General features: G+C 43.2%; 1 protein-coding gene across 6 annotated transcripts in view; it reads right to left on the reverse strand.

The window, feature by feature from the left end:
* SORBS1 (sorbin and SH3 domain containing 1) overlaps positions 1–14,232 on the reverse strand; it is a 71,906-nt gene that overhangs the window by 44,607 nt on the left and 13,067 nt on the right. For 5 of the 6 annotated variants that reach the window (XM_059476959.1, XM_059476956.1, XM_059476960.1 and 2 more), the window contains exons 5-11: positions 12,416–12,535; positions 10,891–10,917; positions 10,604–10,719; positions 6,675–7,046; positions 3,585–3,726; positions 1,445–1,474; positions 95–270 (exon numbers count right to left, since the gene is read on the reverse strand). In XM_059476959.1, coding sequence (XP_059332942.1) covers positions 95–270; positions 1,445–1,474; positions 3,585–3,726; positions 6,675–7,046; positions 10,604–10,719; positions 10,891–10,917; positions 12,416–12,535 — 983 coding nt within the window. Of the gene's footprint in view, positions 1–94; positions 271–1,444; positions 1,475–3,584; positions 3,727–6,674; positions 7,047–7,616; positions 8,418–10,603; positions 10,720–10,890; positions 10,918–12,415; positions 12,536–14,232 lie in introns of all 6 variants that reach the window. The other variant, XM_059476955.1, reaches the window with a different exon arrangement.

The raw sequence follows: 14,232 nt of genomic DNA on the forward strand, positions 1-14,232 counted from the left end.
TTAAATCTCTGCTGCTTTAGTGAGTTCCCTAAGTCCTAAGGTAAGCAGAATGTAGCCCAGGCTTTGTGCACCAACCACATGCTCAGTGTTTTACCCTCAGTGGAATTCCAATGTCATCAACAGAGGTATCAGCCATGTAGGGAGGGCTCCTGACAGTGCTTCTCTTCTCCTCCACTGCCCTCTTCTCACTTGGCAAAGCCTCCTGAGCCGGCTTGTCCCGCAGAAGTGCTGAATCAACTCTGTCAGAAACTAATCTGTCTGGCACTGAATCTGGAAATGACAATGGGGGATTTTCATCTCATCCCAGCATTTCACAACATCACCATATTGGGTTCTTTTAAGGCAAAAATTCTAGCAAGTAATTGATGAGACAGACTGTCACTGCTGGTTGTGATTTGCAGCTAATCTGAAGGAAATCTCCCAAGAAAATGCCCAATGCCAGCAAAAGCAGGCAAGCATTTCTCAGGCAGTTACCATCACACATCTCATGACAGTCTCAGCTGTCACATAAGACAATAATTTTGGTTTCAACAATTGTTTCTTTTGACTAATTAATAACTCTACAATGTCCATTTACATCAAAAAGCACCTGTAATACAGTCTCCTGTACATCTTTTTCGGCCAATTTCAACCTAAATGTGGTAGTGGTGCGTCACTTTTTAACAGATTGCATTCACCTGTCTGACAGCCCCATTTGCTGCAGACAGTTTATGATGTTTCCAATTCACTTCCATGCCCTAATCAGAGTGTGTAAACAACAAATGTTGCTTAACCATACATATGATATGATTGCACAGGAGTCTGCATAAAGATGGAGGGAAATAATGAATTTCTTCAGATTGCCTTGCTTCCAAATTGGAATTTCTTGACACTGCCCAGCTGACACCCAGAGGTAGCAGCAGGCATCACCAAGGGACTTCAGATTGTTCTGAAGCTCTGCAGAGCTGCAGCACAGCAATCCTTACACTCAGTGAAGGATTTTTTTTTCTATGTGGATTTCCTGCAGAGGAAACACCTGCAATTTCAGTCTGCCTCATCAAGACTTTTGCAAATCCTATAATTTTTACACCACTGCATGCACTGAAGAGAGAAAGATATGTTTATTCACATGCACATCACCATCCTGCCCAAAGCCATTAAATGTGTAGAAATCTGATAGGGCCAGACAGTGGAGGAAAGGCTCATGCACAGCAATGCATTGATCTGTTGGTACCATGAGCAAACACAATTCTGCCCTGCAAAACTCAGAACTAAAGGATTAGTGTTTAAAAGCTTGGTAAATTTTATGATTTAGGACAAACAGATGAGTAATTTAGGTGTTTGGTATATTTCTTTGCAGTTCCTGGGCAGTGTGTTTGCTAAAGGCAGCCCACAAGCTATCAAAGCAGCAGCTTTGCTCCAGCAGAGGCAGCAGCTGGGGGGTAGCAGACCTTTCACATCATACCTGCCAGGCTACTAAGCCTTTTTTGCTGTTCTGTGGTAAAGAAAGAAACAAAACAAAAAGAAATACAGGACAAATGTGTGAGACATAAACAGCAAGTGCTCTGGTGCTGCATTTCTGACAGGCAAGAAATACACTGTAGAATGATAGCAGGTGCTGCAGAGAATCTGTTTTCAAATACCCTGCCAAAGTGACAGCCCATGGTCCCTTCTCCACACAGCAGCCTCGTGGGATAACATAAATCTCATGATGCAGTGACCAATACATTTGCAAAGAGCACTTATATTTAAATTTTCATTTTTTTCATAACATAAGAATAAACATCAGAATATTTAAAGAATAAAACATTGGACAGGAGATGATTTGAAAACCAGTAAAAATTCACAGAGTCACGCAACTTGATAAGTAACTCTGTTACCATTATCATAAAGTACATTTTGAAATAATACTGCTGTAGCATTTCAAAGGGATATAGGAAAGGATAAAGTCATTGTTGGTGCTTGCTGGGTCTCATCACATATTACTGAGCCACAGATTCAATGACTTGTGCACAGACACAGCTTGAAGGCTTTGGTTCTTGAAACAGTCCCCTTGGTTAGAGGCTTTTCATTAACCAGTTCCTAGACTGGAGTATCTGTGGTATCTCTCAGCAGGTTTCACCACTCTAAAGTTAGTGCTTCCTAAAAGGATTTCCAAATGACTTACCCAAATCACAGGGGAATAAACAAGAATGCTTAGCACTCTGTTCTCTGCTTTTTTTTTTAATTCCCTAGCAATTTACTCTTTTCTTTAAAGCATGAAAGCCATTTGAAGAGAATAAAATATTTACTGACATAAAAAGCACAAACAGTTTTGAAAGCTCATGTTGTTAGAGCACAGATTAAAAAACTTTAATACATTAAACACACCTGTTATGTATTTATGATAAACCATGCCATGCAATGCCTGAACAGGAAATAACTGTGCTTTGGGGTGGCCTAGAACACTTGCCAAGCAAGTTTGCCATAGTAACAAACCTCCAGGTGTGTGCTGTTTTCTAGAGGAACCCACCTTCACCACATATTTGTACTAAGTGGATCATTTCAGCAAGACAGACTGGTATTTCTCCTCAGTGTAGCTCTCCCACCAATATTTCTGAACTTGGATCTTTAGCCTCAGCCCTCTGCTCTGCTGACCATTGATGGCAAGCTGCTCCTACACATCATGTTCACCCAATAGCTGCCCACATAGCAAAAAAACCCCTACATGGACTGGGTAAAAGCAGGGGTCAGCACTCTGAGCCTTAGAAAAGGTAAGCCACAGCAATAGTGGCTAGATTCCTGGAGTTTCCCAAGTCCACTAGAAATCAAAACAAACTGTACTGCATCTCTGTGCCCTGTTACAAGCTACAGTCTTTAGTGCTGCACAATGAAATGAGGAGCTGTGGTAATGCCAGCCATCAGGAGAACTAAAAAGGAGGAGCAAAGTTTCCCTCCAAATCCAGAGGTAAAGAGATAGAACTATCTATTCAGCTTGTGTGAGAAAGGTGTTGATTCCTGGGAGTTCTCAAATGAAGCTGTTTTGCTCATTTGCAAATCCAGAGCTCAAGGATTACTGCAATATGAGTTTGAGTTGATCCAGTTACAGGAAGAGGAAAAAATTGCCAAGATCAAACTTGTGAGCAAGTAGATTATTTACTATTGAGTAAATTCTGCTACAAATTCAGAGGTCAAATCTCTCCCACAGTAATAGAAAATACAGCTGCCTTTACACTGCAGTAGCTGAGAAGTAGCACATCACCTTTTCAAGCTACCACAAGCTACCTTGTTTCTACAGACAGATATACAGGAGCATACAACCCTTTCCACCATGACAAGACACCTGACAGCTGTTACCTTGCAATAGCTTATTCATATGTCCACAGCCCAGTTAGAAACCTCTCCTCAGCCTCAAAGAGCTTCTGATCCACAGGTTTTAATCAGAAAAACCAGTAAAAATTCACTTGCCTGTTGTATGTTCCAGTTACTAAAACTATTCTGATGCAACTTTGGTGGTTCTTAGTAATCTGGACCTAATTATCAACAGCACATACATTCTCCAGTTCCTTGTAGCATAACAGTTTGGTCATTTTGAGCCAAAATTATCTCTATGCAAGTCTCCTTACCTCGATTGTGTTGCAACAGGACAATAGTGGGATTGACGATTGTGGTAGAAGGATAGGCAGAGGCAGACTTGCTGATGGAAGTGATGGAGCTTGGATAGTCAGTGCCAGGCTGGGGCACTTCATTTAGCACAGGACCTGGGTCCTGGAAAGAAGAGCAACACATGATTAGCAGCATGCCAGTGGTGCAACACTGGGAAAATCCGTGAAAAACCCCAACATTTTAGGCTGAATGAGAAGCATAATCACAGCAAATTTTAGTATAAAAGGCATAAGCACAAGTATTACCCTGCTCCTTGTACATATCCTGCTCATTGTTAATGAAATTAGTTTGCTAAGGCAGTACTATAGTTATTTGGTGTTGGGTTTCACAACTCCAACCCCAAAAGAGGGCACTAAGTTCATCTAGCAGACAGTTTGGAGCAAACATAAGGTGTCAGAAATGAGCAAATCTAGTTTGGGGAGGGGGGAAGATGCAGACATCTTTCCCCTGATACATCCACACACAAACATTTGTTCCAAGAGTATTCCTTTCATAGCAAGTCAGACATGCAAAACTCATGCAATTCTGGAATGAAACAGTATTACTGCAGCTGGTTTGGTAAGAAAAGTCCAAATGAAGGAATTAAGTCAGCACTGTCACTCAGGAGACAATGTGATACCTACCTGATTAAAGTAATGACATAAAAAGGCCCCAGAACTGACAGAGGGTACACAAGTAGGACTCTAGTAAGGAAGATGGATTTGCTGCTGGAGCACAGATAGCCAGCTGCTCTTGCTCTCCTAAAGCATCCAGCTCCGTTATCTGCTTATTTCAAACCCACCTATGATAGATATCACCACTGCTCTGGCTGCTCTGTAGAAATACGGGCTGTGTCTGCAGGGAGACTTTGAAACCTAGCTCACCTTTGAAAAGCCTCAGTCCATGGATATTGGACTTCTGGTGGTGGTAAGGTGGCTAAGATAAAGAAGGGATGATGACTAAAGACTGTGTGTGCATCAGCTTACACTGAGATTTTTCAAAGCCTCTTAAGGAATTTGGACACACAATTACCCTTAATGGGGACTGAGCATCCAAACAAAGAGAATATGGGACAGCAAACCAAATTCCTGCTGCTCCACGGCTGGACTCCAATGCTGCAAGCCACTGATCTGTAAAATCAGCTGAGCATTCAAGGGTATTTTCATCATTATTAAAAAAAGCCTTGAATATGCCCAGAATATTGCTCCAGAAAAATCCCTACATCCAGCTTTTCTGGCTAAGTGCAACTGCAAGTCAGTGCCCTTCATTCACACCAGCATCAGATGAAAGGACTTACAGCATCAGGCAGGGGACTGAACAGGGGCCAAAGTCAGACCTGGCACCAGAGCTCAAAGATAAATCATAGTGACAACTGGCCAAAATCAGAGCAAGCACCTACAGCCTTTCCAGCCTGGAGGGGGAATGAGGAAGAACAATCTTATTCTGTTGGATAAAGGTGATCTTGCTTCGAGCAGCAGCTGGTCAGGCCATAGATGCTTCATGGGGACAGAAAAGAACCAACGGTCTTCATGAACAGATGTCCCCTAGAGAGAGGGCAGCTCCACTTTGCTGACTGCAATAATATTCCAAACAATGCAATTAGCAAAAGGAGGAAGAGTCAGGGAAAAGTGTGAGAATTGGCTTTGAGCTTCACTTTGATAACTAAAATACAAATAAAAAATCCCCCAAAGAAGAGGGATGCTGGTTCAGGATAGGCTCAGCAGCCCCAGTGAAGTCACCAAAGAGGGTGAACAAAGACCAAAGACCATTTAAATCATTGTGGAAAACAGCTTGGTGACTACATGTCTGAAGAGAGCATGTCCAAAAATGTTTCAACTCGCATCTCAAGAAAGTCAGGTACAGCAAAATTTCCACTGCTCCTCTGTGATTTGGATGCCTCCTGATTGCTTTTTTTCTGGAATCTGCAGATAGACTCCATTAAAAAAAAAAACCAACCACAAAACACTCAAAAAACTCCTACAAAACACAAACAAACAAAGAACACCAAACAAACAAAAACCAAAACACCAAATCCAAACTTTCATTCATTGCCCTCTGCAATAAAAACCCTACCAATTTTAATAAAAATAGAAAGGCCAAAGATGAGAACTTTTGAAAATATCATCCTTGGTTGTTTTTTACTTTCCCCCAGCCCACGTGCCTGTTTGCTAGATCTGTATAGAGTCAAAGGGCAGAGCAAGTATCATCATGAGAGAATGAAGCTTCTGCTGAACTTCTACTTTGTCCCCACAAGCAAGCATAAATAAAAGGTGGCTATAAGACTTTCAGCACAAGAAGGTACTTTTTGCAATTTTAACTGAGAGACACTTTTCCTCCTTGTCCTCAATGACTTTTTAAAAAAGCGAGTGATGAGCTTAAAGAGAAACAAAATCTAACTCAAGAAGAACACAGTGAAGTCCAAGTTCCAACTCTTGTGGACGGAATTATTAACAATTTTCAAAGACAAGCAATTGCCAAATGAAGAAATACTCTCTGCCTAATCTATTGCATAGCACCTCCATGCTTGGAGGACTCTTAGTACAGTAACTGATCTTACAACTTGTAGGTCATTGGATACTGGCAGCAATCTTACACTGATTTTATCAGGGATTTGTGTGAAGACCATATGGTCTTGTGGCTCCAAGTGGAACAGAAACCTAGCCCTAACCTTTAACTGTCCTGCTGTTGCTGCTTTAAATGTTATTCAAACACAATTAAGGATGCTATAAAAAGAGCCTGAAAAGATCAGTTAGTTGCAGCTATTCAGTTTATGCAGAATTCATTACTCTGAGCAGATCCTGTGAAGATTTTTAAGGTGTACATCACCCAGCAGAATGGGCACAAAGGGAGACAGTCAAATGTTGCAAGAAGTCAAAAGAAAGTTCAAAGCTGCACAAGGCAGGCAAACTGCATGCACTAGCACAGGATGCAAACACGGTTTCAGTTGTCATGCTGCTGGCAGGGAGTGAGTCATCACTCCTCCCTCAAGTTTAGTATTGCAAGGAGAAAGTAATTTTAATCCAGGAATACAAATTTAGGAAAAGGGCGAGGAGGGTACTTGGCAAGCTTACTGTATGTGAGATGACTCCAGTGATTTCAGGCTTCAAGCCCCTGTGCAAAGCCCCCGTGACTGGAGGGACAAGTGAAGGTGGTGATGAGAAGAATGGCAGTTTCGGGTAAACAGAGGGTAATGTGCCAGATGTGGAGGGTGCTTGGTTATGGTGGGAGCCCCTCTGGAGATGTGGGGGAATGAAATCGTCAAGAGTTGGAAAAGTCAAGGGTGAGCCAGGAGGAACAATCGCAGGGATTACGGAGCCTTGCCCGAAAGGAACCAGAGGCGGTGGTGGAGTGCTGGAGCTGCCTTCTTGCTGTCTGTCTGGATTAACCTGAAGGAGGGGGACTACTATAACTCCAGGCTGAGCTGAGGTGGTGGCAGTGGCATCCTGTTGGAAACAAGGCGTTGTTATGCACTGGGGGAGATTGTTACTTTAGTCTAATGCAGCCATATCCATGCAAGGAATGTACCCAAAATGATACAAAGATCATCTTTCCTTAAGGAGACATACTTCTTCAGGCTTGCAGCCCTGCCTCTATGAACACAATGTTTTTTCACAAAAATATTTATTCCCCCTCACCACCCCTCTTCTCCAGTTCTTTGTAGTGAGGCTAAATCAAACAAAGAACAGCTCAGCATTCACCATCACTTGAGAAGCTCTAACCATTATACATTACAGAGCTTGTTTCTGTTACATGTCCCTAAAATAGAAAGATCCTTGCCAGTTCAACCAAACTCCCTACAAACACCACACACACACACAGACACACAGATCAACATTGAGGGGGACACATATGTGTTAAATATTATCAAGTAAAAGACCACAAGACTCAGGGCAGCACAACAAGTGCTGAGAAATTAAGGTAGGAGGGGAATAAAGCATTAAGGGAACATTGTAACGAATTAAAGAACTGTTTGCTCAGCTGAAAGAAAACAAGGTTATGGAGAAAACATGTACCATGCTGCGTCCCATTGCCTTGTATGGTGGCTGTCGCTGCTGAGTAAGGTAAGGCTCTTTTCTCATCCTGTCCTCTGTGGCAGCTGTGCTCTGGGGCTCTAGCACTCTGTCCCTCACAGCTTGCGGAGGTGACGGCTGAGTCCGGGAGGGCTGGCCTGCACCATAACTAACTGCGTCTTTGCTGAGGACAATGTAAAAGTACGGCCTGGGAGGAATAGGAGGAGGAGGAGCAGCAGGAAGAGACTTTTCAGTGTCTGTTACAGAGGGAACAATGTTGGTGGCTGGTGCCTCAGTGAGCTCAGCGCCCAAACTGGTGCTGGCTGCTGGGTCATGTGTGGTGCCAGTGGAATTTTGAGATGCGCCTGAGCAAGTGCTGTTAGATAAACAAGCTACATATAGTTTGCTGACCTTTTTATCCGCCTTCGTCTCATGACTGGAATTCATTCCAGCCTTACTACTGGGATCTGCCCTGACAGGGTTGAGTTGTATGGATGATGCACCTGATGAGGAGTGACTTTCCAAGAGTGGCTGCCCAGCATGCACCTCATCTTTGGGGCCTGAAGTGGGAGAACACCCTGCTGGCAAGCCTTGCTTCCCTATGGGGACAGCCCCGTAGGGGGTAGGTGATGACAAATAACAGCGTGCACTGGTGTTTGGTGACGCACGCTGTGAGTAAGGCTTGGGTGCATTCAGGTACACACAGTCCATGATGGGCACTGGCAACAGGTTGGTCGCTTTAGTGTCAGTGCGAGGGCGCCATGCAAAGCTTTCCTCTTTGGGAAGAGGAGGACGGGGAGGAGCCTGATCAGGCAAAGTCAAGAAGGTAGGAAGGAGAGAGGAAGCAGCATCAAATGAAAGGAAAAAGGAAGGAAAAAAATTAAATTCTCAGAACGAATTTGATCATTAGACTTGGGTTAAGCAGGTTTTAATACAGCAAGAATAAAAAGCAAATACAGTATCTGGAAGGCCACTCACATCCATCGTCCCACACATTCTTTCTCAGCACAGCTCACCACAGCACACAAACTTAACCCAGCCCTCAAGTCCCTGCCTACGTGTTTCTCTCTCTGCTCTCAATAATTCTCACTATTGTGTTGTTTCAAGAGGCCTGCACAGCTACACTCACCATGCCCCGGGAAAGCCTCAGTCAAGATTTAACATCATGGCTAACTAAATTCAGTTTCATGCCTGCATAACTAAACACTTCCCAGCACTGGGGACATTTGAACTGCAAAACCAAATTCAGAGTTCTAGGCCATCTCTGCATGTTAAGTGCACTGCTGAAAAATGAATATTGCCAATGCGAGTGCTATAGCCTACTATAGCTGGCTAAATAAAAAGTGAATATTTCTTCATTCTAAAGGCCAGCTCTTCAATTCTCTTTAGGATTTTTCCATCCTGAAAAAGCTTTCAGGAAGACCAGAAAAATTACAGTTTTTTAAGGAACTGAGATCATCAGAATTTGCCTTCAGAATCAAGATCACCAAGAGAGAAATCCTGCTTCTACTAAATAATAAGAAAAGCTTTACTGGTTTTGGTACTTGGTAACATATAGCTTGCTAACTCCAAATCATCTGCCTACTGCATCTCCAATTACAGTGAATTTTTTCTGAAAGCCAAACTGTTTTGAGATAAAATAACAATACAGAGGCTTCATTTTATTTATTACTTTTTTGCTAGTAGCTGAAAACAAAAATCTACTGGAATGAAGAGAATACCCACCTGGTGAATAACAGCTCCCTGGATCTTTGCAAATTAACCCTTTGGAGACTGTGAAAGTAGGTTTTACAAACACCCCACTGTCATACCTTTATGGGCAAAGGCTGCCTAAACCACTGCTAAAAAGTCAAAACCAGAGAATGAAGATGCCTTAACAGCTTGCAACATATAAATCTGGAAAGAGACATCCTTTAAAAGTCATCCATATATGATAAGTTGTGGCAAGTACCTATTCTTGTTATATGGATATAGATGTAGAAAAGTTTCATAAAATTACAGGTGCTGTTCCAAAATCTGCTGTCCTCATGTTGCCTCTCTGCCCCTCCCACCCTTTTCCTGAAGCATAAGGGAGTGAAGAAGTGGGTTGGTTAGGGCTGTTCTAAAAGGCTTCTGCCTCTGAATAGGTTCATTCCTTTTAGAACTTCTTCTATTTCAGCTCAGTTTGAACAGTAGTTCTTGAGACTGCTGTGACAAGTATTATGTACACCAGCGCTCAACTCTGTTCATCAACAAGACCAGGAAAGGGCTACAGGACAGCTCTAAGTATTGAGCAGAAATGGGTCTCTCTTTAGGGTGCCGCTCCTTCCCACACCTTCATTGGAGCTGTTCCTTTCCCACTTTCACTTACAGTACCTAGTCTGTAGCATTGCTAAAGGGACCTTGATGATGAGGAGCAGCCACACTGATAGGGCACTGGGCTTTAAAGGGACTCTGTTTCACACAAGAATCCAGTTTCTAATGAAGGGTTTCCTTACCAGCTTCCAGACTGCTTCTGAGCACCCCCAAAAAAAAAAAAAAAAAAAAAAAAAAAGATGGCATTGCACTTTTCTCAGCAGACTGACTTCAACATTTACCTTCACATACAAATAACCTTTCCCTTGTTGGCTTCTGTCAGTTACAGTGTAAAAACTGAAAGGCATTTCCCCAATATTTTATTTTTAATGTAGGATGTAACTCTGAATTCAGCCTGCAGCAATTTCTAGGAAATAAACCAGCATAAAATACAAAATAATTACAGACGGTTACTTCACCTTTTTTCTTACAAATAGCGTTGTCCTCCTCCTTCATCCACTGAGGAAATACTGAATACATGAGCTCCACAACACTTTGCTGACATCGGTGCTGCCCCCATTTCAAAGGCAGAAAAAGCTGAGGCACAGCAACTTACCCATCTGCAGTCAAGTTTGCAGTTCAGCCCAGGACTCCTGATCATGAATTCAGTGCTTGAACCCAGATGATCACCTCAGGGTCACAGAAGAAAGGCTTACCTGTGGCTTGCTCTCTGCAGAGAGGTTTGGACGCACACTCCTATAACCCTTGGCAGCCAGAGAAGATGGCTGGGCATCCCCATTGGCATCAGAGTGAGACGACGACTTCCAGTCATCTGCGAGGGGAAAGAAAACTCAGATCACAGATTCCCTCCAGTTGTAGGATAAGTGAAAGGAGGGGATGCTTTTCTTCCTTCCCCTCCCCCCCTTTCTTTTTTCCCCCCAGGCAACAAGAAATAATTCCAATAAGCAACGGAAGTAACAACAGAAGCAGCCAATGTTTATACCTGTATCTGAGTTTTCTGGCTCCAGACCTAAGTGTTCCACAGAAAGGAGGGACAGAGGAGGTGGGGGTGGAGGATAGGCATAGAGGAAAAGAAAGGGGGAAAAAATAAACCATTACATTTCCAGAAAACATGTACCAATTGAAGTCAAGAGTCAAGCTACTTCATTTCACACATAAAATGCTTTCTGACAGGGCTGTGTAATTACCATAGAGACCAGCCCTAAACATGATGTCCTCCTTGTTTCTGACCTTTGTAAACACAAGGCAATTCATTCAGAGCAATGAAGAAACAATTGTTCATTGACATTCTTATTTCAGAGGCAAAAAGGCTGCCCAGCTAGCTACTTTCTAAAGCTGCAGCTTGACATCCAGACACCACAAATTACTGGAAATGTAGGGACCCTGTATTCAGATTATGAAGACATAGCTATCCTTAACAATATCACTATATGTGATTGAGATAACGGAGGACCAACAAACAGACCAAGTTTTGCAGACTAAGTGCATGTAGGGTGTAATAAGATACAACATCACTTTACAAGCCAGTCCCTGCAGCTACATGCAGTGGTCTCATAACATATTTACCTGCTTCTCACTGGGGTCCTCCCCACCCTGTACCCATTTTGCTGTTTAAGTGATATGCACAAAGCTCTTCCAGCTCCAAAGTACATTTCATAAAGCAATCGAGAGAGTCAGCAAAAGAAGTATTAATGAACTGATTTCCATAGTAATGGACCCATTGCCATTCAAGCTGTTGGAAATTTATGAAGCCATCAACAGAAAGAAGAGAGGCAACAGTAGGGGGTAGGAGTGAAGAAAGAGAGAAAGGCAAGCATAAAAAGAGGATAGGTCATGGGTGGAGCAGAACAGGAGAAGACAGACCAGAAAGTGGCACTTAGGGCTGGAATTAATGGAATTGCCCTTTCTCCAACAATAGAGTCAGAAACAATGTATGCTTTGCTTTCAGGAGCACGTTTTACCCCCTCCCCTTTAACGGCATCTTGCCTTTGGGAGTTCATCCTCTTTGCCAGCCCCACGACACTGGCCAGGTTTGCTATGCTGTGCCTGTCTCCCACAATTAAGTAATTACACATCTGCTATTGAAAGGCAGCAGAGCTCTGTAGCAACACTGTCCGGCTGGGGGACGCTTTGCCCACTTCCCTGACAACCCAGCTGAATGCTGCAGGGGCAGCAGCACTTCTCAGCTTCCTTCTGTTCCACCTCATGCCTGGGGTAAAAAGAGATGACACAGACTGCCCTGGGAGCAGTGGGGGTGGGAGGGGAAGAAAGAAAAGAACTGAGAGTTTTTGGTGCTCCTGACAAACTTTAGTCAATGATTGAGCGGTCATAAAACTGGCACTAGGAGTCACTCTCTCTACTGGTCTGCTCCTTGCAAGAGGTTTCCAACTATGCTATGGAATTCTGGGCTTTAAAGCATATAATTATAAAGTAAGCCCAAGATCCTGGACTGACCTGTCTTGAGGTTACTGTGAGTAACAGATGTTAGTTAACCTTCCACCACTTACTTTCAGGTTGCTCAGCATCCTGAGGACATGGTGAAGTGACATTCCGATTCCCTTCATAGGATGGAGTTGCCCGGAGAGTTACAGCTCCTTTTCCACTGCAGACTTTTGTGGGATCCATTTCTACAGGAAATGCACATGCACAGAACAAACACATAGAAAGGGATGATGCAAAGCTATCAGGAGCCATCAGAGTGCCAGAGTAATTTTAGCATGGCTGCCTCCAGGTGAATCAATCTAGTAATGTTTGTGCAGATGAAGATTAGCTCTGTATTTAAAGCATTGAGAAATCAAAGCAGTTTTATATTCATGTAATTGATGAATGCAGCAGTTAAGTTCTGAGTTGGTGCAACAGAGCTAAGAGGGAGGGGGGAAAAGGAGTGTTTGAACCAAAGGTCACAGGGCCATTTGCTCTATTTGTTCTACTTTTTACAGAGATATTGTGCTAGCAAGGACAGTCTTCCATTACGCCTTTAGCACTTCTATAGGGATGTCCCAGTGACATAATGCACAAACTTTGTGTGCCAGAGCTTAAAAATGCCTTTTGTGGAGGACTGAAACAGGAAAAAGAAAACAACCCCAAACTTTTGACCACTGGAAGATAAAATCTTCTAACGATGCTGAATCCGATCTAAAGGCAAGGCACTGCAAGTCACCTTCCTGCCATCTCCCCACTTCATTGCAGTGTTTCACCCTCTGACACAGGAACCCAAATCCCAGAAAGTAGGAGATTTAACACATGCCTATTCAGATCAACCTGTGATCATGATCAGATACCAGATCATGCCAGCATCCTTGCTGAGGCACAATTCAGCACAACTTCTGTGCAGGCTTACCTTTGTGTATTTCAGTCCATGATCTGGGTTTTCTCCTCCTGTCCTCCTATTAAGTAATAACAAACCAGTCCTTCAAAGCTACTTCTCTTTCTCCTCCTACTTAACATCTTTCTGGAGAGCTGTTTCCTTTAAGGTATCTCTGGAAATCATAAGCCTGAAAAGTGTCTTTTTTCTCTAGGCTATTTCCATAGACAAACACATCACCTCCTCTTCTCATGCACTATTAGTGACCCTGCAGCTGCCATCAGACTTCACTTACCTCCACAGAGGCACCAGCCCTACCATGACTGCACAGGGAGTGTGAAGAGGTACTGAGTGCATGCTGCATTACACAAGTAACAACACAATAATTTCTATTTCTGTGGGTTGAGGATCCTTTTATCTCTGCATGGGGAAGGATGCAGCTCTTCTCCAGGAACTGCTATTATAACAAAAATGATGCCTTCACACTGGAGAGAGGGGGCAAAGGCTGTTGTTTATTGTCCAGACAACAGCCCACACTTGTGCATATCAGTATTCCCTGGCTGATTTCAGCAAGGCAATGCCCCACCAAACCCACATCAGTACAATTCCTAGAGACCGTGGTAACACCTTGGCTAGGTTGCAAATCATGCAAACCACAGCCAGTGAGGCCACAATATGGGGAAACATCAGTATGCCAGATGAACAACGGCAGTAAGAGGAGAAACTCAATGAATGCCAGACTCCAGGCTCCCACTGAGAGCCCTCTGTTCTGGAAGCTCCACTGTTGAAGCCCTTACATAGGCTTCCAATGCTTTAGGGATTTCACAAAAAGCACAGTTTTAGATCCATACTTAGGACTATAGAAAGGATGGAGTAAGAAATCAGAGGATGCTTTCCTATAGTTCAGCCCTTAGCTAACTGAGGCAGAATTGAGGCAGCCTCTGTGAGGGGAAAGACTATCCACCCAGACACATCAAAAGGTGTTTCATCCTTAAATATACCACAGCTGATCACAGCTTA

Source organism: Ammospiza nelsoni, chromosome 8, assembly GCF_027579445.1.
Source record: "Ammospiza nelsoni isolate bAmmNel1 chromosome 8, bAmmNel1.pri, whole genome shotgun sequence".
In the NCBI taxonomy this organism is placed as follows: domain Eukaryota; kingdom Metazoa; phylum Chordata; class Aves; order Passeriformes; family Passerellidae; genus Ammospiza; species Ammospiza nelsoni.